The following is a 25,378-nucleotide window of genomic DNA, read 5'->3' on the forward strand; positions in this document are numbered from 1 at the left end:
CAAACCCTGTCCTCCCCGCAACTTTCCCACCACTGGAGATGACACCACCATCTTCCCGTCTCACAAGCCGTGTCCTTGGCATTATCCTTGACTCCTCTCTTTCGATCCGCCTATTCGATTTATCACTGAATCCCGACGGCTCAACCTTCACAAAGTTGCTAAAATATGGCTCTTCCGCTCCATCCCAACTGGTACCACGTTAATCCCAGCACTTACCTTATCCCGCCTTGATTACTCTATCAGCCTCCTTGCTGACGTCCCGGCCTCCTGCCTCTCCCCACTCCGGTCCACGCTCCGCTCTGCCGCCTGGATCATTTCTCTAGAAAAACGTTCAGTCCACGTTTCCCCACTCCTCAAGAACCTCCAGTGGTTGCCCGTCCACCTCTGCGTCCAACAGAAACTCCTTACCGTAGAAACTCCTCACTGTCCGCTTTCAAGCACTGGATCACCTCGCCCGCTCCTAAAATAAATAAATGTTGGTATGTGCAAAGCACTGTTCTAAGCACTGGGGTGGATACGGGGTAATCGGGTTGTCCCACGTGAGGCTCACAGTTAATCCCCATTTTCCAGATGAGGTCACTGAGGCACCGAGAAGCGAAGTGACTCGCCCACAGTCACACAGCTGACCAGTGGCAGAGCCGGGAGTCGAACCCATGCTCTCGGACTCCCAAGCCCCGGGCTCTTTCCACTGAGCCACGCTGCTTCTCTAAAATGTTGGCATTTGTGAAGCGCTCACGATGTACAGAGCACCGTTCAAAGCGCTGGGGTAGATAGAGGATAATCAGGTTGTCCCACGTGGGGCTCACGGTCTTCATCCTCATTCTCCAGATGAGCTGAGGGCCCGAGAAGTGAAGCGACTCGCCGACAGTCACACAGTTGACAAGTGGTGGAGCCGGGATTCGAACCCATGACCTCTGACTCCCAAGCCCGGGCTCTTTCCACTCTCCTACTACAACCCAGCCTGCACGCTTCACCTCTCTATTGCCAACCTACTCACCGTTCCTCGATCTCATCTATCCGGCGGGCAACCTCTCGCCCACATCCCGCCTCTGGCCTGGAAAGCCCTCCCTCTTCATATCCGACAATTCCTCTCCCCACCTTCAAAGCCTTAAAAGGCACATCTCCTCCAAGAGTTCTCCCTTAAGCCCTCGGTTCCTCTTTACCCCCTCCCTCCTCCATCACCCACCCCGTCTGCTCCCTTTATCCACCCCCCCCCCCCCCCCGGCCCCCAGCCCGGACTGTCAGCTCGTTGTGGACAGGGAAAGTGTCTGTTGGGTTATAGTCTTCCAAGCGCTTAGTAAGCGCTCAATAAATCTGATTAATCGATGGGGCTCGGTCTTAATCCCCGTTGTACGGATGAGGTAACTGAGGTCCAGAGAAGTTAAGTGACTTGTCCAAGGTCACACAGCAGACAAGTGGTAGGGGCAGGATTAGAACACAGGTCGCGCGGATTCCCAGGCCCGTGCCCCTTCCACTAGACCACACTGCCTCTGTCCTGCAGTTGTAATGAAAGGGAAGTTGGATCAAAGAACTGGTCGTCTGGGGGTTCCCGAGAGAACAAACGAAAGCCTGACGGTCGCTGGTTAGCAGCAGGAGGGAGACGTTGAGAGAGCGTCTCTTTTTCGACCCCGTCGAGCACTACACCCAAAGCTTTAATGTTGGCCTTCGTTAAAAAGACCCAGTGGAAAGAGCTGCTCGTCAAGCAGCTCGGGTAGATGATCGTCTTCTCCTCTCCCCCTATCTCGAAATTCGTTTTCCTTCTTTCCCCTCTGTTTTCCGCAACCTCCCACACTCACAGACTTACGTATCCATCCACCCACGAACAGCAGTTCCCACACACTCGCTCAGATGCTCATACGCTCTCCGACAATTCATTCAATAGTATTTATTGAGAGCCTTCTATGTGCAGAGCACTGTACTAAGCTCCTGGAATGTACAAATCGGCCACAGATACAGTCCCCGCCCCACAGCGGGCTCACAGTCTAATCGGGGGAGACAGACAGACAAAAAAAAAAAAGCAATAAATAGAATCAAGGGGATGTACATCTCATTAACAAAATGAATAGGGTAATAAAAATATATACAATTGAGTGGAAGAGCACAGTGCTGAGGGGAGGGGAAGGGAGAGGGGGAGGAGCAGAGGGAAGCGGGGGGGGGGGGGAAGGGGGCTTGGCTGAGGGGAGGTGAAGAGGGGGTAGAGGGGCAGCAGAGGGAGCAGAGGGAAAAGGGGAAGCTCAGTCTGGGAAGGCCTCTTGGAGGAGGTGAGCTCTAAATAGGGCTTTGAAGAGGGGAAGAGAATGAGTTGGGCGGCGGTGAGGAGGGAGGGCGTTCCGGGACCGCGGGAGGACGTGGCTCGGGAGTCGACGGCGGGATGGGCGAGAATGGGGGACGGTGAGGAGATGGGCGGCGGAGGAGCGGAGCTTGCGGGGTGGGCGGTAGAAAGAGAGAAGGGAGGTGAGGTAGGAGGGGGCAAGGGGATGGAGAGCCTCGAAGCCCAGAGTGAGAAGTTTCTGTTTCGTGCGGAGGTCGATGGGCAACCACTGGAAGTTTTTAAGGAGGGGAGTGACACGCCCAGAGCGTTTCTGCGGGAAGAGGAGCCGGGCAGCGGAATGAAGAATAGACCGGAGCGGGGAGAGACGGGAGGAAGGGAGATCGGAGAGGAGGCTGACACAATCCAGCCGGGATATTACGAGAGCCCGTACCAGTAAGGTAGCCGTTTGGGTGGAGAGGAAAGGGCGGATCTCGGCGATATCGTAAAGGTGAGACCGGCAGGCCTCGGTGACGGATCGGGTGTGTGGGGTGAACGAGAGAGCCGAGTCAAGGATGACACCGAGGTCGCGGGCCTGGGAGACGGGAAGGATGGCCGTACCATCCGCGGTGATGGGGAAGTCAGGGAGAGGACAGGGCTTGGGAGGGAAGATAACGAGCTCAATTTTGGACATATTGAGTTTTAGGTGGCGGGCAGACAGCCAGGTGGAGACGTCCCGGAGGCAGGAGGAGATACGAGCCTGAAGGGAGGGGGAGAGGATAGGGGCAGAGATGTAGATCTGTGTGTCATCTGCATAGAGATGATAGTTGAAGCCGTGGGAGCGGATGAGTTCACCGAGGGAGTGAGTGTAGACGGAGAACAGAAGAGGGCCAAGGACTGACCCTTGAGGAACCCCTAGAGTTAGAGGATGGGAGGGGGAGGGGGAACCCTCGGAGACCGAGAATGCCCGGCCAGAGAGAGAAGAGGAGAACCAGGAGAGGATGGAGTCTGTGAAGCCAAGGTGAGATAAGGAATGGAGGAGAAGGGGATGGTCAACAGTGTCAAAGGCAGCTGAGAGGTCAAGGAGGATCAGGATAGAGTAGGAGCCACTGGATTTGGCAAGAAGGAGGTGACGGGTGACCTTTGAGAGAGCAGTCTCGGTAAAGCGGAGGGGACGGAAGCCAGACTGGAGGGGGTCCAGGAGAGAATGGGAGTTAAGGAATTCTAGGCAGCGAGCGTAGACGACTCGTTCTAGGAGCTTGGAAATGAAGGGCAGTAGGGAGATAGGGCGATAACTGGAAGGGGAAGTGGGGTCGAGAGAGGGTTTTTTTAGGATGGGGGAGACATGGACATGTTCGAAGGCAGAGGGGAAGAAGCCATTCGAGAGTGAGCGGTTAAAAATAGAAGTTACGGAGGGGAAGAGGGAAGGGGCGACGGTTTTTATAAGGTGGGCGGGAATGGGGTCCGAGGCACAGGTGGAGGGGATGGCACTTGCGAGGAGGGAGGAGATCTCCTCTGAGGATGCTGCAGGGAAAGATGGGAAAGTAGGGGAGAGGGTTGGGGCGGAGGGGAGGCGGTGGGGGGGTGACTTTGGGGAGCTCAGACCTGATTGTGTTAATTTTCGTGATGAAGTAGGTGGCCAGATCGTTGGGGGTGAGGGATGGGGGAGGGGGAGGAACAGGGGGCCCGAGGAGAGAATTAAAGGTCCGGAACAATCGACGGGGGTGACGGGCATGGGTGTCGATGAGGGAAGAAAAAAAAGTTTTGCCTGGCGGAGGAGAGGGCAGAGTTGAGGCAGGAAAGGATAAAGTTAAAATGGATGAGGTCGGCTTGGTGGTCGGACCTTCGCCAGCAGCGCTCGGCAGCTCGAGCGTAGGAGGCAGACAGAGGCAGTGACCCAGGGCTGTGGGTTAGTGGAGCGAGAGCGGCGGAGGGAATGGGGGGGGCGAGAGAGTTGAGATGAGTAGAGAGGGTGGAGTTGAGAGCGGAGACCTGATCACCCAGAGTGGGAAGAGAGGACGGGGGGCAAGGTGGGGAGAGATGCTTTTGGAGAGATGGATGGGATCAAGAGAGTGGAGGTCCCTGTGGGGGAGTAGATGTTTTGTTTCGTGCAGGAGAGCCGAAACGGGTCGGTTTTTCTACAGAAAGAAGCCTTCCACTAACACCTTCCGAGTCTGGCTAAGACAGAGGGTTTGGCGGGGGCCGGGGGGTTGGCGGTGGCTGGGGAGAGAAGATTCCTCAAAAATACTGGCTGTACAGATCGGAGTTGGGGTGTTAAGCGCTATGTGCCATACACTGTACTAAGCACTGGGGTAGATACAAGCCAATCGGGTCAGACACAGTCTCTCTCCCCCATGTGGCTCATAGGCTAAAAAGGAGAGCGAACAGGTACTGAATCCCCACGAGGTACAGAGAAGTGAAGTGACTTGCCCCAGGGCACACAGCAGGCAAGTAGCAGAGCTTGGATTAGAACCCAGATCTCCTGACTCTCAGACCCACGCTCTGGCAGGGGGGCAGGAGCAGGACCTTTAAAAAGTCTCCTCCCTCCATTAAGCTTGTCCAAGTAAAGGGTTTGGTCTCCTGCAGATATCCACTTAATAATAATAATGATGATGATGGTATTTGTTAAGTGCTTCCTATGCGCCGAGCACTGTTCTAAGCGCTGGGGTAGATACAAGGTCATCAGGTGGTCCCACGTGGGGCTCACAGTCTCCAGCCCCATTTTCCAGATGAGGTCACTGAGGCACAGAGAAGTTAAGTGACTTCGCCCAAGGTCACACAGCTGATACGTGGCGGAGCCGGGATTAGAACCCACGACCTCTGACTCCCGAGCCCGGGCTCTTTCCGCTACGCCACCCTAGACTCCGAGCCTCCTGAGGGACAGGGACCGTGACTAAGTCCCACTTGTCCCAGGGCTTAGTACAGCGACCTGCACACGGTAAACGCTTAATAAATAGCATTACTACATTTACTGAGCTTCCACCGTGTATGCTTCTGTTCCCCCAGTAGCTGAAGGGACGGGTCCGCATTCGGATGTGTTCCCGTAGAAATGATGATGATAATAATGACAGTAATCATAATTATGGTATTTGTTAGGCACCTACTATGTGCCAGACGCTGTACTGAGTGCTGGGGGTGGGGGGCGGGGAACACGGTCCCTGTACCACCTGGGGCTCACAGTTTCAATCCCCATTTTACAAGTGCGGTAACCGAGGCTCAGAGAATAGTAATAATGATGGCGTTGGCTAAGCGCTTACTATGTGCCGAACACTGTTCTAAGCGCTGGGGAGGATACAAGGTGATCAGGTTGTCTCACATGGGGCTCACAGTCTTAATCTTAGTCTTTTAATCTTCATCTTAGTCTTAATTAATAAGAGAAGCAGCATGGCTCAGTGGAAGGAGCCCGGGCTTGGCAGTCAGAGGTCATGAGTTCGAATCCCGGCTCCGCCGCTTGCCAGCTGTGTGACTTTGGGCAAGTCACTTCACTTCTCTGTGCCTCAGTTACCTCATCTGTAAAATGGGGATTAAAACTGTGAGCTGCACGTGGGACAACCTGATCACCTTGTATCCCCCAGCGCTTAGAACAGTGCTTTGCATATAGTAAGCGCTTAACAAATACCACCATTAATTAATTAATTAATTAATTAAGCCCCACTTTCCAGATGAGGTCACTGAGGCCCAGAGAAGCGACGTGACTTGCCCAAAGTCACGCAGCTGACTAGCGGCTGAACCGGGATCCGAACCCACGACCTCTGACTCCCGGGACCGCGTTCTAGCCACTGCGTGCTTCTCGGATCCTTCAACATGGCCGGTAGCTGGGAAGCAGCGTGGCTCAGTGGAAAGAGCCCGGGCTTCGGAGTCTGAGGTCACGGGTTCGACTCCCGGCTCCGTCACTTGTCAGCCGTGTGACTGTGGGCGAGTCGCTTAGCTTCTCTGTGCCTCAGTTACCTCATCTGGAAAATGGGGATTAAGACCGTGAGCCTCACGTGGGCCAACCTGATGACCCTGTATCTACCCCAGCACTTAGAACAGTGCTCTGCGCATAGTAAGCGCTTAACAAATACCAACATTATTATTAGCTGACAGAAAAGGGGCCTTTTTTCAGCTGTTTACTGCCCGTTGGTTATTCTCCCTAACAACCCTTCCACGGAGACCGATCTCACGAGTCCCATCTCACAGACGAGAGACGAAGGCGACGTGTCTGACGGGGTCATTTTGGAAGTTCCCGGCAGACGCTGGAAATCACCTAGGTCGAAAGATAAGAATGATTTCCGTAGCCCTTCACGGTTACCGGCCAAAGCTCTGAAGGTCAATCAAAGGTGTTGACTGGGAGCTTACTGTATACTCGGCACTAAGCACGCGCGCGGGGCCGCGCGGGGAAAGTACCATACAAGAAGTGGACGGCACGAGCCCTGCCCACGAGGGGCTTAGAATCAAAGCAGTATAAAGTTGGCCCACCATGAGAGCCGGGTACTGTCAAACATATTACCTGAAGCAGCGGGGCACAGTGGAAAGAGCCCGGGCTCGGGAGTCAGAGGTGGTGGGTTCTAATCCCGGCTCCGCCCCTGGTCTGCTGCGTGACCTAGGGCGAGCCGCTTCAGTTCTCTGGGCCTCAGTGACCTCATCTGGAAAATGGGGATAAAGACCGTGAACCCCACGTGGGACAGCCTGATCACCCTAGTGCTTGGAACAGTGCTTGGCACAGAATAAGCGCTTAACAAATACCCTGATTATTATTATTACATATTACAAAATATAAGGCTGGGAGAAACCTCCAGGGATAGTCTAATTCCTAGTCCTAGTTGCACCTGAAACATTCCAAGGGGTCAGGAGGTCCTTGAGGTCAGCCCACCCCTTCACACCAGACAATAGCAACGAATAATCATGGTATTTGTTAAGCGCTTACTTTGTGACAGCCACTGTACTAGGCGCTGGGATGGGTACAAGCAAATCGGGTTGGACAGTCTCTGATCCACGTGGGGCTCAGCGTCTTGATCCCCATTTTAAAGATGAGGTAACTGAGGCCCGGGGAAGTGAAGTGACTTACACACGGTGACACGGCAGACGAGTGGCGGAGCCAGCGCTTAGTACGGTGCTCAGCGCTTAGAACAGCGCCTGGCACATAGCAAGCGCTTAACGAACGCCATTAGTTATTATTATTAGAAGCCAGGTCCCCCGACCCCCAGACCCGTGCTCTTCCCACCAGGCCTCGCCGCTGCTTCTTCCCTCTCTGGCAGCCATCCTCAACCGCTGACTTCCCGACGGCTTCTTCGCCACTGTTTTCAAAACTGTGCACGTCTCCCCTATCCTAAAAATGACCTCCCTTGACTCCTCGGCTCCCTCACCCAGACTCCTCCTGACTCCTCCTTCCGCTCCCAGCCCCCCGAGTCGTTCGCACCCGCTGCCTCCGCTTCTTCTCTTTCAATTCTCTCCTCGAACCCCTCCGATCTGGCTCCCGCCCCCTTCGCTCCACAGAAAGTATCCCCTCCAAGGTCACCAACGATCTCCTCCTCGCCACGTCCAACGGCCTCGACTCCATCCGAACCGTGATTCAACCTCTCAGCTGCATTCGACACCGTGGACCACCCCCCTCTCCTGGAAACGTTACCCAATCTCGGCTTCCCTGACACTGACCTCTCCCGGTTCTATCTCTCTGGCTGCTCCTTCTCGGTCTCCTTGGCAGAATCCTCCTCCGCCTCCCATCCTCTCCTCAAGGCTGTTTGGGGTCCTTTCTATACTCCATCTACCCCCTCTCCCTTGGAGGATTCAGTGGTTCCCGTGGCCTCGAAGGTCACCTCTATGCAGATGATTCCCAAATCTACCTCCAGCTGTGACTTCTCTCTCCGCACTCTCGTATTCCCTCCCGCCATCAGGACATCTCTTCCTGGATACCTCAAACGTCTGTCCGTCTCCCCCGATTAGACCGTAAGCCCGTCAAAGGGCAGGGACTGTCTCTATCTGTTACCGATTTGTACATTCCAAGCGCTCAGTACAGTGCTCTGCACGTAGTAAGCGCTCAATAAATACTATTGAATGAATGAATGAACCCGTCCAAACCCGTCCTCCCTATCTTTCCCCTCGCCACCATCCTCCCTGCCTCGCAAGCCCGTACTCTTGGCGCGATTCTCGACTCGTCGCTCTCATTTTGACCGCATTCGACCGTACTTACTGAGTGCTTACTGAGTGCACAGCACTGTACGAGGTGCTTAGGAGAGTACAGTACAGCAATAACATTCAGCGTCGCCAAAACCCGTCAGTTCACGTCACCGCCCCGCTAAAATCCGTCCTTTCCTCTCCATCCAAACTGCTGATTCGAGCACGTATCATATCCCGCTTTGACTTCTGCATCGGCCTCCTCGCTGCCCTCCCCGCCTCCTGTCTCTCCCCACTCCAGATCATACTTCACTCTGCTGCCTATTATTTTTCTAAAAAAAAAAAAGCTCAGTTCACATCTCCACTCCTCAAAAAGCCCCCAGTGGATGGCCGTCCACCTCCACATCAAACAGAAACTTCTCTCCATCAGCTTTAAAGGACTCAATCGGCTTGCCCCCTCCTACTTCGCCTCGCTCATCTTCTACATCCCAGCACGCTCGCTTCGCTCCTCCAACGGCAACCTACTTACCAATCAATCAATCAAGTTCATTGAGCACTTACTGTGTGCCGAGCCCCGAACTAAGCACCCGGGGGGGGAATACAACGTGAGTCGGTAGGCACGTTCCCCGCCACAGAGAACTTAAAGTCTAAAGGGGGAGACGGACATTAAAATACGAATAAATCATGGCTACGGACATACGGCCCGTGGGGTTGGGACTGGGGGGGGGGGATAAAGGGTGTAAATCCCGGTACGAGGGCACCGCAGAAGGGAGCGGGAGAAGAGGAAATGAGGGCTTAGTTGGGGACGGCCCCTTGGCGATGTGATTTTTAATAAGGCTTTGAAGATGGGGAGAATGATCCAGGCACCGGGCTGAGTGAACTCTGGCACTTCATATTCACACTGAGCCGCTCTAATTCAGTTCTCTCTTTGGCCTGGCAAATCTTCTGTCGTTTCCTCATTGAGTCCCACGCCCACAGCCGCCCCCGCCCCCCGTCCGTTTTAACAGACCACCACTCGCCTTTCCCTCCAAGTCTTAGCCCCCGTGTCCATATCCATGATTTAATGTCGGTCTCCCCCTCTAGACTGTGAGCTCCCGATGGGCAGGGAAAGCGCCTACCACCCCCGTTGGACCGTAATCTCCCAAGGGCTCAGTACAGCGCTCTGCGCACGGTAACGGCTCAATAAATAAAATTGACTGATGGATCGTTCAGTGGGCTGCTAGTTGGGAAGGGCGACTAGCAGAGGCTGACGCGGAAGAACGAAGGCAGCGTCAGTAGTCGCGCTATTTATTAAGCTCCTACAGAACCAGGCGCTCTGGGGTACCATCACATTGCCTTTGAAGAACTTTTAATCGGGGAGGCAGCGGAATTAGTTAATCGGTGAATAGATCTATCTACGAGTGCTCCGACAACCCACAGGCCTCCCCCTCAAGGAAACAAAGTACCCACATGTTCCAGCCCAAGGAAGGAAAGGTCATGTTGCTCTCTACGGACCAGTGATCTTACCGGTGAGGGGGCGCAGTGACATTCCGGAACTCCGGGTGCAGGCGGAATGGTTGGGTGATCCCTTCCACGTTATCATCATCTGGGTATTTGGTAAGCGCTTATTACGTGTCAGGCACCGTTCAAAGTTCATCGGGTCGGACACGGTCGCTGTCCCACAGGGGGCTTGCAATCCAAGTAGGTGGGAGAACGCGAACCGAATCCTCATTTTACAGATTAGGAAACTGAGGCACAAGGAAATGAAGCGGCCCGCCCAAGGTCACACAGCAGCAGCAGTCAAGCGGCAGAGGAAGGCGTACGACACAGGTCCCCCGAATCCCAGGCCCGCACTCCTTCCCCTAGGCCGTGCGGCTCCTCGGAGAGGCAGCAAGTTGGCACATAGCCAGGGAAATCGGCACAGACAGCTATTGAGATCGGAGCCGTTCCGGTCCACGTTTTAATCGCCAACTTGTGGCCTCTCATTCACTGGGTCGTACTATATCCCAATGCCACCGGTGGCTTGCTGCGTGACCGTAAGGATATCCTGCAAGACGGATTTTTAACTTTGGAGACATTTAAGTTTTCGTTCCTCTCCACGCTGCATTTGGGATCAACCTTCTCCAAATGATAACGCATTGTCATCTGGCCATCGTCTCAAAAACATGGCTTGCCTGGCTCAGTAGAGAAGCAAAACAAAAAGTCCGGGAAACACACAGAGTGAGCGGATACTCTTTTTGTTCATTAGAGTCCTGGAATTCGGAAAAAGTTAACTATACAATTAGCCACCTGTAGTAACTAAACATAGGTGAGAATAGTCCCAGCGACATCAACTTGGTAGAGAAGGGGGTTTGGATAGATTCGTGGATGAGGGGTTCAAGAGTGGATTCCTGGAGGCAAAGTTTAGGATACAGTGCTCCGCCCACTGTAAGCGCTCGGTAAGTACGCCCGAATGAATGAAAAGCTGGGGATGTTAGCTGGCCCATCCCTAACCGCCGCAAGGTTTCTCCAAGCCTTGCAGCGTGGCGCAGTGGAAAGAGCACGGGCTTTGGAGTCAGGGCTCCTGAGTTCGAATCCCAGCTCTGCCACTTGTCAGCTGTGTGACTGCGGGCGAGTCACTTCACTTCTCTGCGCCTCAGTTCCCTCATCTGTAAAATGGGGATTAAGACTGTGAGCCCCACGTGGGACGACCTGATTCCCCTGTGTTTACCCCAGCGCTTAGAACAGTGCTCTGCGCACAGTAAGCGCTTAACAAATACCAACATTTATTTATTTCCAAGCATCCAGTTGCTTCTGTCAGAGACAGAAATGCCAGGCTGGAATGGATCACGCATCTGACTCAGTAAGGGCATTACTCGTGGTCTTACGTTTTAAAGAAGTGAATGGAGTCACAGGACGAAGGTACAACAAAGGTTGGATGGTCGGGGGGCCGGGGGGTGGGGGTGGATAACGAAAACTCGACTCTTTCAATTTCTAGAAAGAAAATTACTATATCATTCCAAGGTCTGGCATCTTCACGTGTAAGCACTTGAAACCATTCGATTTTTGCCAACGATTAGAAGGTGGACAAGACAAAAGAGCGGGTTTTCTTTTCTTTTTTTTTCCCATGACCCTCTTTCGTCATTCTAAGAAACTCTCCTAGCCACATGTACCGCATTGGTTGCTTTTCTCTCAGTTGTGTGAGATGCAGTTCCACAATTTAGTTGAAATAAAACGGATCATCCCGGGGCCGCAGCTATTAGCGGACTAAGTCAAGCAGGGGCACTAGACTCCACCATACCCTCGGTCCCTTGGTGGAGAAAAGGAAACACGGTAATGATTTCGAGTTCCGGACACAAAGCGGGCAGTTTTCTACTGATGCTTAAGGCACCCTCTAGTGTTCGGCGAGCCAGATCGCTCAAGCGGCCTTCCACGGACAGAATACAGTACGGCGTTCCCTCGCCAGCGGGTCTTTGAAGCCCCGTCATTAGACAGCCCGTAAACTATCGTGGTAACTCCGGGACACGGTCTGGAATAACCAGGGTTGCGGGTGGCCATTTCGGGATCACCTGCGCGCTCATCGGGTGCCCCCGTCGCGGGGGCCGGTCTTGCGTGGTGCTTTGTACCGGTAATAGAAATAACAATCATACCCATGACGGTATTTGTTAAGCGCTTACGTGCCAAGAACTCTATGCAGCTCTGGGGTCAATGCGAGGTCATCAGGTCCCCCAAGGGGCTCGCGGTCTGAGTAGGAGGGAAAGCAGCTGTTGAAGCCCCATTTTTCCGATGAGGGACCCGAGGCGCGGAGGTTAAGTGACTTGCCCGAGGTCGCCCGGCAGACGAGAGGCGGAGCCGGGATTAGAACCCGGGTCCTCCGTCTCCCCGGCCTGGGCTCCTTCCACTAGGCCGCGCCGCTTCTCTACTAAGAAGAGCCAGTCTTACCATGCTGCGTCTTTTCCCCAGTTTCACCGTGATTTTGAAGTCTCTGTCCCTAATCGTGGCCTCTAGGCAAACTGTGAGCGAGCCATTTATCAAGGCAAGAAAAATGAGTTTAAACTGAACTGAGATCTTTCAGGGGTAATCTGAACACGTATCACAGACCGACGGCATTCGAGTGAAATGATTTTTTTTTTTTTTTTTTTTTTTTTTTTTTTACACACCACGCTCCTTAATTGGCATTTATCGCGTCTTTCGTAGGCTCAGGATCAGGGCCGCCAACTTAATCTGGGGGCCCCGCAGTGAATCTGGGGTGGGGTTTTGAGGGGGCGGGGCTCGGCGGGAAGAAAGGGCGTTGGAAGAATCAGGGACGAGGTCGACTGGCAGGAGAAAGTTATGGGGAGGGAAAGGGGAGCTCCGTAGACCCGTGGAGTTCGAGGTGCCGGCAGAGTACCCAAGCGGCGATGTCCTGGGAAAAGGAAAAGAAGCGGGACTGCAGGGGAGATAAGTCGTCGGGGGGTCGAGACGGACTTGGGGACGACGGCACAGAAGCGACAGCTGAAGCCGTGCCCTACTGCCAGCGGGTCCTAGGCTTCAGTTGCTGTAAGAGTAGTGGCGGTGGACTGCGGGGAACCACGCACTCTCTCACACCCAGTGGCACGCACAGTGGGATAGCTCGACAATCCGGCTCTCACTCGGTGGTCAATCCACCAAAGGTATTAAGTGAGTGCTGCCTGTGTGCGGAGCTTTTACACGCAGCCCTTGGGAAAAGTGCAACACAACAGAGTTGGGAGCCCGAACCCTTGCCCGCGAGGACCTTGGAGTCTACAAGGGGAGGCAGGCCTTAAAAGAGATCAGGGACAGGAGAAGCGGAGATCCCTCTCTCCCAAGCGACCAGTGACCTCCTTCGGACTCCACCTTAGTCTTCAGCCTTCCGCAACCTCTCCGGCCGTCTCTGATTCTACGGGCCCCCCTTGCCTTGGAAACCCCATCTTTCTAACCTCGATTTTGCTGCAGTCGTCTTCTCTAGCCGGTCCTCCTTGAATCTCTCACTGGCTCTTCCTCTGCCTCCCGTTCCCGAACCGGGGGGGTTCCTCAAGGAACGCTCGGTTCTGGTCCCCTTCTATTCTCATTCCTTCGGGGATCTTAGCTACTCCCGAGGCTCCCGCTGCCACGAGAAGCAGCGTGGCTCAGTGGAAAGAGCCCGGGCTCGGGAGTCGGTGGTCGTGGGCTCAAATCCCGGCTCCGCCGCTTGTCCGCTGTGTGATCTTGGGCAAGTCACTTCACTTCTCTGTGCCTCAGTGACCTCATCTGCAAAGATGGGGATTAAAAAATGTGAGCCCCACGTGGGACAATCTGATTACCCTGTATCTACCCCAGCGCTTAGAACAGTGCTCTGCACATAGTAAGCACTTAACAAATGCCATAAGTATTATTATTATTACCATGCGGATGGCGCATCAGCCCTAACCTCTCGCCTTCTCTGCAAAATTCACCTCTCCTCCCACTGCTAAGACCTCTCTCCAGAGATGCCTGCCCGATTCAGTATGTACGAAACTCATCTCACCTCCCGAATCCTCTCCTCCGCCGCTGACGCCGCCACCGACTATCCCCCTCATCTCTCAAGGTCGTAACGAGGACGGTCTCCTCAACCACCCCGACCGCACCCAGTACCGTCTGATCCCGGGAGCTAAGCCGGATCGGGCCCGGTCGGTACTTGGACGAAAGACCGCCTGCGAACACCAGGTGCCGGAGGCTTTCTGAGAAGCAGCACGGCCTAGCGGAGAGAGTACGGGCTTGGGTTCTGATGCCGACTCCGCCATCTGCCCGCCTGGATCGATTTTTCCCAACGTGCCTCTCCCCGCTCCTCAAAAACCTCCCACGGTCACCCGTCGAGCAGAAACTCCCGACGGTCGCCACTGAGGCGCTTACTCGGCTTCTTCCCCTATTACTTCTCATTCGCCCACTACGACCCAGCGCGCGTACTTTGTTTCTCTCAAACCAACCGCCTCGGAGGGTGAGGATGCGGCATAACCGTCGCGGATCTGGTTAGCTTTTCTAGATTTTAGGGCAGCAGAACATTTACAAGGTGTCGGTGACACTTTCAGATATTTGAAGGTGTTATTTTATTTCTGACGACGTCAGGTTGATGCCAGGGGTGTGCAGGAGAATGGCAGCTACCGTGCCAGAGGCAGTGAGGAGGAGCAGTCCCGAGGGACGGGGACAGCGGGGTTTTGGGGAAATGGGCAGCTAGAGCAGGGGCTTCAGGGACTTATCCCGTCTTATGCCGTCGAGTCGTCTCCGACGCAGAGCGACCCCACGGACGCGCCTCTCCCGGGACGCCCCACATCCACCCGCGGTCGTCCCGGTCGTGAATCCGTAGAGTTTTCTCGGTCAAGACACGGAGGGTGGGGAAGACAGAAAGCCCACTAGGAGTTGTGACGGGGGCCGGTGGGGGGTCACGACACGCTAATCGTAAAAACACTCTGGACACCTTTGCCTACTGTGCCCTCCGAAGAGTTGCGTGGATCTTTCAAAGGCCCGGACCAGAGGGGGAAGACAGAGCGGCTGAAGCCCCGTAGCGGGTATTCAGAAAAACAAGATGGGGGTTCTGATGGGTAAGAGGGGTGGGGGAAGAACGCTATTCCCTTCAGGCCTAAGCAGATCTTGTTAACGGATTCCCCGGACTACTGCCACATGTACCGGCTCTGACATTCCACTCGATTTGCTAGAACGTTCAAACAAAAAGCTGGCAGTATCCCCGCTGTAAGCATCTCACGACCCCAGTAACGAAACGAGAAAACCCCTTCCACTTGATCTCCGGTAGGCAAGGTCTCGGTCAGTTCTGAAGATTTCTTTAATAGGGTGCCCTGCACACAGTAAGCGCTCAATAAATACCACTGGTTGACTTCCTAAAGTTACTAAGGATGCATTTTAATATCTCGAGGATGCTGCCAGGAGTAATGCGATCATATGCATAAAGTACTCGACCCCCGAACAGAAGCTGATAGAGAATACACCGTCGCTGTTCCGTAAGCCTTAAATGAGAGTAGAGAGACGCGAACGATTAATTTATCTAAAAAAAGAGCACCCTTTAACAACACAGCATCAGGTCCCCAAGGTTCTCGGATAGGAGCCAACTAAATCAACTAAAGTTGAAAATCCCCAAATAGTCACTCGCCCGCTCACCTGGGGTGTTTAGGCAAGCAACTACCCAGGGTATTTTGGTACCGTAGACAGCACTCGTTAAGTAGGGCTGCTAATGTCCGGGTACTCATGGGCCGCCTCTGCTCCGCCGAATCCTACCCCTTTGAGCCAAGATCCGGGGTGGACGGACAAGTGGCTTTTTCCATCGTTTCTCTTGGGTAATTTCGGCTCTGTGAGGGCTAATTAAACAGACTTGATTAAGCTCATGCACCACAATCACGGTCTCCTGATTTCCACTTCTACTTTTTTTTTTTGCCCGCCGGCCTGCCTTCTTCTGGTTCGGGCACGCAGGCTGCACGTAGGGGCAGCAGCCATTCGCCTCTCCGGGCAGCCGCTGTACAGACGCAGCAGACGCAGACCAAACCAGATACGAGCCGAAGAACTCCGACTGCCAGAGGGATCTGAATTTCACTCGGACAAGGGGGAAAAATACTCCGCGGAAACAAAGGGAATGTAAGGGTCTCGGCGCGACACGGAAAGTCACCGGAAAAGGCAATACTCAGTCTGAAAACAGCAATTGAGAAGCTCTGCAGCATTACGGAGGTGAAGGTATTCTCTCGACACTCTGGGTAATTAAATGCACGACAGAGTGGTATACAATGTCTTTGTCCTCAAGTGCTCTTACGCACGCACACTGATTTTTTGTAGAGATTGCAGAGTGGTACCCATCATCAGAACCATAAGCGTCTCCATTATGTCCACGGTTGCAGTCATCAAAGCTTATCGGCACTCCAATTCCCGTTTTGAAGATCCACCCTTATCTGCAAGTGGTTCGTGTCATTTACAGCTCATCCCCAGGCCTGAGATTTGCAGTAATGCAGGACAAGTTTACCATCACTTCCAAAACACTGCAGGAGGGGGAAGAAGATAATTTGACAGGGAATTAAGCTCTACGGTACCCAGACCCCCAACCCGGCAGCAAGTACTCAAAGTCCCAAGTCTCGGTTACCATTCAGTGAGAACTGCCATCTGTTGGTAGTCTCACCAAGAATGTTCCCTGAAAATCAGTCGCCATTTTAGGCCTATTTATTCCCCATCCTTGAAAACACAAATGTCAATTTATGGACCGATTTCTCCCCCCTCCCCCCCAACACACACACGAGAAAAAATCCACCGAGAAAAGGACGATCTGAAACTAGTTACCTCATAGAGAGTTCCAACTTCTTGGTCTGGGGAAGGAACGAAAGACTGATTCACATATATAAACTGCATGAAAGAGAAAAAAAAAAAACGGGTCGGTGAAATTGTCCCTCACTCACATCCCGCTGAAACAGCACGCATCTCCCAGTTCCTTACGGCTCCAAAGAAAGCCCACACTTCAAATGATCTACCCTTACGGTTCTCTCATAATGACGATCCTTTCGGAGAAAGCTTAACTATCGTCCTTTTTTAAGGGAGGGGGCGGGGGGGGGGGGGGGGGGAGTCTGCTGCGTAAGGACATGTTCTTTCTCCCTAGCAGGAATGAAACTGATAAAGACTTTCGCAGAGTAAGGCTGGGAAGTCAGATCAAGAAAGAAAGCAAAAAAATGGCTGTACCAAGGGCACGAGCCGGGTGGTGTGGTTAGAACAAGAAACCCTTGAAGATCAGAAGGCCCGGTTTCCAGTCTTAACTGGGACAGTGACTACTCACTATGTGTCCTTGGGAAAAATCACCATTCTTCTAGCGTGACTTTTTTTTTTTTTTTTAAAAACGGGGAGGTCCACTTTGATCTATTACTGGGAAGTTGGGCAAATCCCTTGTCCCCTGGCTCTTTTCCTTCTGGATCCCGAGGAAGTTGGCCGGCTCAGCTGCTATCTGCATTCAGATGTCCCTAAAATCTACTGCGAGCCCCCAGTAGCGTGGGGACTATATCCAACCCAATGACCTTCTATCTACCCCCACGCTCAGTACGGTACTTGACATCTAGTACAAGCGCTTAACAAGCCACGAAATCAACAAACATCACAATCCGCTCTCAAGACCGCCTAAAAGAGGGCGCCGATTGGTTGGCCCACCGCCAACTCATACTGACTATGACGGTATGCTGTTTGCGGCTCCTCCGCAACCCACTCTCCATCCATCACAGTGGGCAGTGGCATTATCTCACCCATTTTCCAAGGGGAAAAAAAAAACCCCAACTCATTTTTTGAAGGCCATCTCCCGCACCCGTCTCATCTCCACCCTACTATGCAACCCTTTCCTCCAGGATTTGGCAACCTCCCTCTTACAAGACTCTCTGCCTACAGGACTGTTCCCTTACGCGATTCACCGGTTTTCTCCATTCGCAGCCAGAGCAATCCCTATCCTGAACACTCAAGCAATGGCTTCCCACTAACCAAGCAGGAGTCTATCTTTAGCTTCTAGGTCCTCCTCGGGCCTTGCTAGCCGATGTCACTGCCTACTGGGCCTTTCGACCCACCCTTCTCCCTCCGCTCATGTCCAATAGTCTTACCCACCCCTCCTAGTTTTCTCTCTCATGCTGTCCCTCTCATCTGGACGCCCTCCAGTTTACCCACCAACTTCTCTTTCACTCGTCAGAACCTCCCTCTCACCTCTTCCAAAACGCCCGTTTCCCATGAACCAGAATAAAGGTGATTTGTCTAACCCGCCCCCCACCCCCCCCCCCCCGGGCCCCACTCTCTTCTTCTCTTGGGTTATCCCTCCGCTGTCCACTACATACCCCACCCCCAAATCCACGCATACCAATGTGTGTGTGGAGAACATAAATATTTCAGGTACTCGAGACATTTACTCAATTGTCTGGAATTTTAGGCTTTTAAATACTGGCATAATACCACCTTGAATTCACATAGTGCTTTTCTTTTTCTAAAGCACATTTTCAGCAATGATTCCCTTTTGTCCTATCGACATGTCTGTGAGATAGGGACGTTGCCTGTGAGGCTGTGTTGGCACCGTCTTGTTTCAGGTTAGACATTTCCAGAAGGCAGGTCGTTCGTCACAACAAGGTCAGGTTCCTTTAGAATAACGTTTTCTTATGGGCTCTTTATACACTTTGAGAATGATACTGTGTTTTAAAAAAATATCACGGGCATAAGCACAATTATTCTAGCATTTACTCCAAGGTACTGGAAATCTATCATACAATGAAAATAACAGTGGTATACGCTATTCTATAGCCCCCCAAAGCCACCCTTCATATATTAGACAGTCTCTCTCTCCTCCCCCGCCCCACATTTGAAGCTAATTCAAAAAACTAAAATTATTTGAAGATGGTTGCTCGAGCGGACAAAAGCCCCAAAATACCGGGGGCAAATCAGAGATTTACGGAGATTTACGGTAAGCAAGATGCCGGTTCATTCCAATTTCCTCAGGAAAGAACATCTCGGGCAGGCTACGGCACACTAGAGACCCCCGTAGCTACAACTTAGAATGGCCCTCCACATAACAGCTTTCTTGTCTTTATTGCTCTGGGCCGCCCTTGAGTCCATTAAAGACATTCCGGGAGCCTCTGCTACCCACAAAGAAATTACTTCCTCCGATTACATACCAACTGTTCCGAAGCCACCAGTTTGAGGAACTTTTTGATGAAATCGATTAGACCCTGGATTGTTCTGGTGCGCTCCACTGCCCACTTCTTTGTTTTCATTATTGGGGTATCTCCCACAGCTTTTAGCAGAATGTCAACTAGGAAAGAAAACAGGTCGAGACAGACACGACGGGAAAAATGAGAGACGACAAAACAATTTTAGGGTATCCCGACAGTCTTCAGCCAAGGTAAACCACGGTCTCTATTACGCGACTCGGATGGAACGTAGTGCCTCTTCGCTACCGATCCGTGGTACTTACTGAGCGCTTACTACGTGCAGGACACCGCACTGAGCACTCGAGAGGGTAGTTGGCTGCGACGATGGGCTTGTAACAAAAAACGCTCCACCGGTTCATTGCGTTTCAAGTTCACGGTTACCTTAGGCTTACTGGAAAGAGCGAGTAGCCTTCTCCTCAAACATCCCCCCGAGACTTTAGGACCGTTAACCCGTGTAAAGCATCACTCGGACCCTCCTCACCCTCACCGGTCTTGTTTCCACCCCGGCTGTGGGCACGACAGATCAGGAGGCGGGCAGGGGTGCGGTACGCTCCCACCTCCGCCGCTTGTCTGCCTTAGGCAAGCCACTTAACTTCTCTGTGCCTCAGTGACCTCACCGGGAAAATGGGGATGAAGACTGCGAGCCCCACGTGGGACAAACTGATCGCCTTGTACCTACCCCAGCGCTCACGACAGTGCTTGGCACACGGTAAGCGCTTAACAAATACCATCATCACTATTATTAGTACACTGCAAAAACGCACGCCAAGGTTTACTTCGTACAAAACCCACTTGACGGCAAAAGGGACCACAGCAGAGTGCCAACGCTGTGGCACTACAGACCAGCAGGCGGTCGCCAGGGTAGCCACACTTGGTTGCCGCTGCTGCCTTGGCCGCCAACTTGGCCAGCTACTTTCAGGAATCCGGCTGAACCCATCCACCGCATTAGATGTCCTAGGTGAGTTGGTCCCCGGGGCGGTTTGGTTTTCTTTTAACGGTATTTGCACTGTTCTAACCGCTGAGGTAGATACAAGTTAATCGGGTTGGACGTCGTCTCCGTCCCGCCCGGGGCCCGTGGTCTCAATAGGAGGGAGAACGGGTAGTTCATCCCCTTGTACAGTTGAGAAAACAGGCACAGAGAAGTTACGTGACTTGCCCAAGGTCACACAGCGGGCTGCCATCTTCCTTCACTGTCCAGTGGCTTCTCTCTCACCGCTTTCAAACATACTTTTGTATCCCCATCCTAAAGAAACCCTCCCTTGATCCCAAAGCTCCCTCTAGTTACTGTCCTGCGTCTCTCCTACCGTCCCTCTCCAAACTCCTCCAGTGAGTTGTTTGCACCGGCTGCCTCGAATTCTTCTCCTCCACCGCTCCCAGTCAGCTTTCCGCCCCCTTCACTCTAGGGAAACAGCCCTCCCCAAAGTCACCAGTGACCACCTTCATCCACCCTGATCCTCCTGGATCCCTCAGCTGCCTTCGACACTCTGGACCACCCTCTTCTCCTTCACACTTTAATCCCACTTTGACTATGTCAAAAACGGTATCTGTTAAGCATTTACTCCGTGCCAGGCACCGTGCTCAGCGCTGGGGTAGATACAGGTCCATCGGGCTGGACACAGTCCACGTCCCACATGGGGCTCGCAGTCTTAATCCCCGTTTTACGGATGAGGGAACGGAGGCACAGAGGAGTCAAGTGGCCTACCCGAGGCCACACGGCAGACGAGTGGCGGAGCTGAGACTAGAATCCGGGTCCTTCTGACTCCTAGGCCTGTGCTCTACCCACTGGGCCCACCGCCTCACCAACACCATCCTCTCCCGCTTCTCCCCTCCCTGACCACTTCTTCTCTTTGGCAGGCCCCTCTTCTGCCTCCCATCCTCTTAGAGTGGAGATTCCTCAAGGCTCAGCTCTGGATTCCCTCCTAGTCTCCCTCGACACCGCCTGCCTTGGAGAACTCATTCGCTCGTAAGCCTTCAACTACCGTCTCTGTATGGCCGACTCTCAAATCCAACGCTCTAGCCCCGACCTCTCTCCTTCCTTGCAGTCTCACACTTCCTCCTGCCGGCAGGACACCTCTACCTAGCTGTCCCTCCGACGCCTCGAACTGAACATGCCCCAAAACAGAACTCCTCCTCTTCCCACCCAAACCCCGTCCTCCCCGTGATTTTCCTGTCACTGTGGAAAGCACCACTATCCTCCCCGTCCTACAAGTCCGTAACCTCGGCGCTAACCTGGACTCGTCTCTCATTCATCCCACATGTTCGGTCTGTCACCAAATCCTGTGACTTCTACCTTCACGACCGCTAAAATCCGCCCTTTCCTCTCCATCCAAACGGTTACTAGTCTGATCCAAGGATCTACCCCCTCCCACCCTGACGACTGCATCGGCCTCCTGGCGGACCTCCCTGCCTCCTGCCTCTCCCGACTCCGGTCTATACGTCACTCTGCCGCCCGGATCATTCTTCTACAAAACCGTTCAGTCCACCTCTCCCCACTCCTCGAGAACCTCCACTGGCTGCCCATCCACCTCTGCATCAAACAGGAATTCCTTACCGTTGACTTTAAAGTACCGAGTTTGCCCCTTCCTACCTTACCTCGCCGATCTCCTACTACAGCCCAGCCCGCACACTTTGCTCCTCTAGTGCCAGCTTGCTCACTGGGCCCCGATCTCGTCTGTCTCATCGCTCACCTCTCCCTCGGTCTCACGGCGTTTATGTATTTATCCATAATTTTTAAAATTCACATTAACTTCTGCCCCCCCCAACCCCAACCGGGCTGTAAGTTCCTTGTGGATAGGAATTTGTCTACCAACTGTTATACTGTACTCTCCCAAGCGCTTACTGCAGTGCTCTGCACACGGTAAGTGCTCAACCAAGGGACTTTCTTTCATACACCCTGACCTGGAATCCCCACCCCCTCCAAATACACCGGACCACCACTCTCTCCGCCTTCGAAGTCTTATTAAAGTCACATCACCTCCAAGAGGCCTTCCCTGATAAGTCCTCTTTTCCCCGGCTCATTCATTCATTCATTCAATAGTATTTATTGAGCGCTTACTATGTGCAGAGCACTGTACTAAGCGCTTGGGATGAACAAGTCGGCAACAGATAGAGACGGTCCCTGCCGTTTGACGGGCTTACGGTCTAATCGGGGGAGACGGACAGACGAGAACGATGGCACTAAACAGCGTCGAGGGGAAGAACATCTCGTAAAAACCGATGGCAACTAAATAGAATCGAGGCGATGTACAATTCATTAACAAAATAAATAGGGTAACGAAAATATATACAGTCGAGCGGACGGGTACGGTGCTGTGGGGATGGGAAGGGAGAGGTGGAGGAGCAGAGGGAAAAGGGGAAAATGAGGCTTTAGCTGCGGAGAGGTAAAGGGGGGATGGCAGAGGGAGTAGAGGGGGAAGAGGAGCTCAGTCTGGGAACGCCTCTCGGAGGAGGTGATTTTTAAGTAAGGTTTTGAAGAGGGAAAGAGAATCAGTTTGGCGGAGGTGAGGAGGGAGGGCGTTCCGGGACCGCGGGAGGACGTGACCCGGGGGTCGACGGCGGGATGGGCGAGACCGAGGGACGGCGAAGAGGTGGGCGGCGGAGGAGCGGAGCGTGCGGGGTGGGCGGTAGAAAGAGAGAAGGGAGGAGAGGTAGGAAGGGGCGAGGTGATGGAGAGCCTCGAAGCCTAGAGTGAGGAGTTTTTGTTTGGAGCGGAGGTCGATGGGCAACCACTGGAGCTGTTTAAGAAGGGGAGTGACATGCCCAGATCGTTTCTGCGGGAAGATGAGCCGGGCAGCGGAGTGAAGAATAGACCGGAGCGGGGCGAGAGAGGAGGAAGGGAGGTCAGAGAGAAGGCTGACACAGTAGTCTAGCCGAGATATGACGAGAGCCCGTAACAGTAAGGTAGCCGTCTGGGTGGAGAGGAAAGGGCGGATATCTTGGCGATATTGTAGAGGTGAAACCGGCAGGTCTCGGTAACGGATAGGATGCGTGGGGTGAACGAGAGGGACGAGTCAAGGATGACACCGAGATTGCGGGCCTGCGGGACGGGAAGGATGGTCGTGCCACCCACGGTGATAGAGAAGTCTGGGAGAGGACCGGGTTTGGGAGGGAAGATGAGGAGCTCAGTCTCGCTCATGTTGAGTTTTAGGCGGCGGGCCGACATCCAGGTGGAGAGGTCCCGGAGGCGGGAGGAGATGCGAGCCCGAAGGGAGGGGGAGAGGACAGGGGCGGAGATGTAGATCTGCGTGTCATCTGCGTAGAGATGGTAGTCAAAGCCGTGAGAGCGGATGAGTTCACCGAGGGAGTGAGTGTAAATGGAGAACAGAAGAGGGCCGAGAACTGACCCTCGAGGAACTCCAACAGTTAAAGGATGGGAGGGGGAGGAGGCTCCGGCGTAGGAGACCGAGAATGATCGGCCAGAGAGGTAAGAGGAGAACCGGGAGAGGACAGAGTCCGTGAAGCCAAGGTGAGATAAGGTATGGAGGAGGAGGGGATGGTCGACAGTGTCAAAGGCAGCAGAGAGGTCAAGGAGGATCAGAATCCCTCTCCCTTACGCGCTCGGATCCGTAACCTTTGGACGTTTGGTATTTGCTCCTCCCATGGCGCTTATGTACCAATCCATAAGTTACATACTATAAATTATTTACATATATGTCTGCCTCCACCTCTAGACTTTAAGCTAGCTGTGGGAGGGGAACGTGTCTACCAACTCTGGTGAACTGCACAGTGTAGTATAGTGCTCTGCACCTGGTAAGCACTCAATAAATACCACTGGTTGACTGAGCCAGCATTCGAACCCAAGACCTCTCGACTCCCGGGCCCATGCTCTTTCTATTATTACGCCCCACTGTACTGTGCCCTGAAACCCAGCCCCATCAGGCAGAGGTGGGGGGGGGGGGGGGGGAGTTACTGTCCTGGTTCAAGCAACTGAGGACTAGTTCCACGTAAAATGCCAATTAACTAACAGAGAAACAGTCGCAAACTGCCCTGCACAAGGTAGAGTCCAAAACCTGTGGGTTGCTGCGTTGCTTTCTGTGTACCATTCAATCGTTTCCAAACCATCTAGTTCCCCAGCTCCTCGTTCACCATCGAGACAGCGGTAGACAATGCCGTTTTTCATCCAGTTGTAGCAGGAACGCGCCTCTCAGGGTCACACCCGGAGAGTTTCCAGTCCTCCACCGGTCTCGGCTACGGGAGGGAGAGTCGGGCAGAGGCCTACCCGTTCCGTACCGAGCTGGGCCGGTGGCTAGCGAGTGGCAGGCCATCTGCTAGGAGTCAAAACTCCCCCGTGCCGGGCGGCAGCGGCACGGCCGAGGGCGGAGACTCGAGTTTACCGCGCGGAAGGCGGCGATGGGAAGCCGCTTCCGGATTTTGCCCAAGAAAACTCTCTGGCTCCACTACCGGAACGACTGCAGGTGGAGAGCGGGGCGTTCCGGGAGAGATGCGTCCGGGGCGTCGTCAGGGGTCGGAGACGACTCGACGGCACAAGACGAGACGAGGAGGAATGGCTATTTTACATTGGTACTGCTTAAGGTTTAATAAAGCAATGTCATCCAGGCCGGTGGACATTTCTCGGCCCTTCAGACCGTCGGCTCGTTAGGGGCAGGGAATGTTTCTGCTAGCTCTGCTGCGCGGGGCTCGGCACGTACCCGGCACTCAATAAACATCACTGATCGATTCAGTGATCTACGAGATTCCGCACAGGATCGCCCCTAAAACACAGGGTTATTTCTGTTGTAGCGTACTCTCACAAATACTCAGTACAGCGCTCCGCACGGTGTAGGTCCTCCACGGATCGTCTTGGATCGAACACGGTTTTAAGTAAGGATACGGGGACTGACCACATTTTTACACTGCTGAGGGAGGAATCGGGTGCCACTGCCCACCCATTTTTCTTCCTGGTACTCGGTCAGCGCTTACCATGTCCCAGGCACTGTACTAAGCACTGAGGTAGATAGAAGAGAATTAGGTCGGTCACAGTCCCCGTCCCTCACGGGGCTCAAAGTCTAAATCCAAGGGAGGGGAGTTTAATCTCCACTTTATGGATGAGGTTACCGAGGCACTGGGAAGTTAAGTGACTTGTCCAAAGTCATTTAGCGGGCAAGTGGCGGAGTCAGGATTAGAACTCGGGTCCTCTGATCTCCGGGGCCTGTCCTCTTTCCTCTAGGCCGTGGTTGAACCATAAAGCTCCTGGTTTTACTCTGAAGGGATAAGGATCATCGCTGCCCAAGGGGATGTAGAGACTCTGAGGCAGTGATGTAACGGTCAGGACAGCAGAAGACTCTGAGACACTGGTACGGCATGAGTAGGCTCAGATAAATTCGTGGCCCGAGCAGTCAACAGTGAGTTACTAGAGGGGACCGAGGGGAGAAAGCCGAAGGGTAGCGGGAAAAGAGAGCAGATGGGGAGGGCC

The 25,378-nt window shown here is 53.6% G+C and overlaps 1 protein-coding gene and 1 long non-coding RNA gene across 3 annotated transcripts; both read right to left on the bottom strand.

Moving 5' to 3' along the window:
• Positions 1-287: 287 nt before the first annotated feature.
• LOC114807935 lies at positions 288-13,468 on the bottom strand. 2 transcript variants are annotated; one of them, XR_003755936.1, is made up of 3 exons: positions 13,237-13,468; positions 409-460; positions 288-319 (listed from the first exon to the last, which is right to left on the bottom strand). It is a non-coding gene; the product is annotated as an uncharacterized LOC114807935 (long non-coding RNA). The 2 variants fall into 2 exon arrangements; XR_003755935.1 differs by lacking the exon at positions 13,237-13,468 and adding an exon at positions 9,848-9,983.
• A 1,602-nt stretch (positions 13,469-15,070) lies between these two features.
• Positions 15,071-24,534, bottom strand: ATG12 (autophagy related 12). Its single transcript, XM_039910749.1, has 4 exons — positions 24,483-24,534; positions 18,931-19,067; positions 16,586-16,648; positions 15,071-16,290 (listed from the first exon to the last, which is right to left on the bottom strand). The coding sequence occupies exons 1-4, from the start codon at positions 24,532-24,534 to the stop codon at positions 16,231-16,233; spliced, it is 312 nt and encodes a 103-aa protein (XP_039766683.1). The 3' UTR covers positions 15,071-16,230.
• Positions 24,535-25,378: the final 844 nt, after the last annotated feature.

This window comes from Ornithorhynchus anatinus, chromosome X5 (genome assembly GCF_004115215.2).
Source record: "Ornithorhynchus anatinus isolate Pmale09 chromosome X5, mOrnAna1.pri.v4, whole genome shotgun sequence".
NCBI classification, from domain to species: Eukaryota; Metazoa; Chordata; class Mammalia; order Monotremata; family Ornithorhynchidae; genus Ornithorhynchus; species Ornithorhynchus anatinus.

Coding starts and splice junctions, on each gene's coding strand:
- ATG12 (XM_039910749.1), bottom strand. CDS start 24,534: ATGTCCACCGGCCTGGATGACATTGCTTTATTAAACCTTAAGCAGTAC. Junction 16,649..18,930: donor TGGTGGCTTCGGAACAGTTG/GTATGTAATCGG, acceptor TCTTTCATGCAG/TTTATATATGTGAATCAGTC. Junction 16,291..16,585: donor AAGTTGGAACTCTCTATGAG/GTAACTAGTTTC, acceptor CCCCTCCTGCAG/TGTTTTGGAAGTGATGGTAA.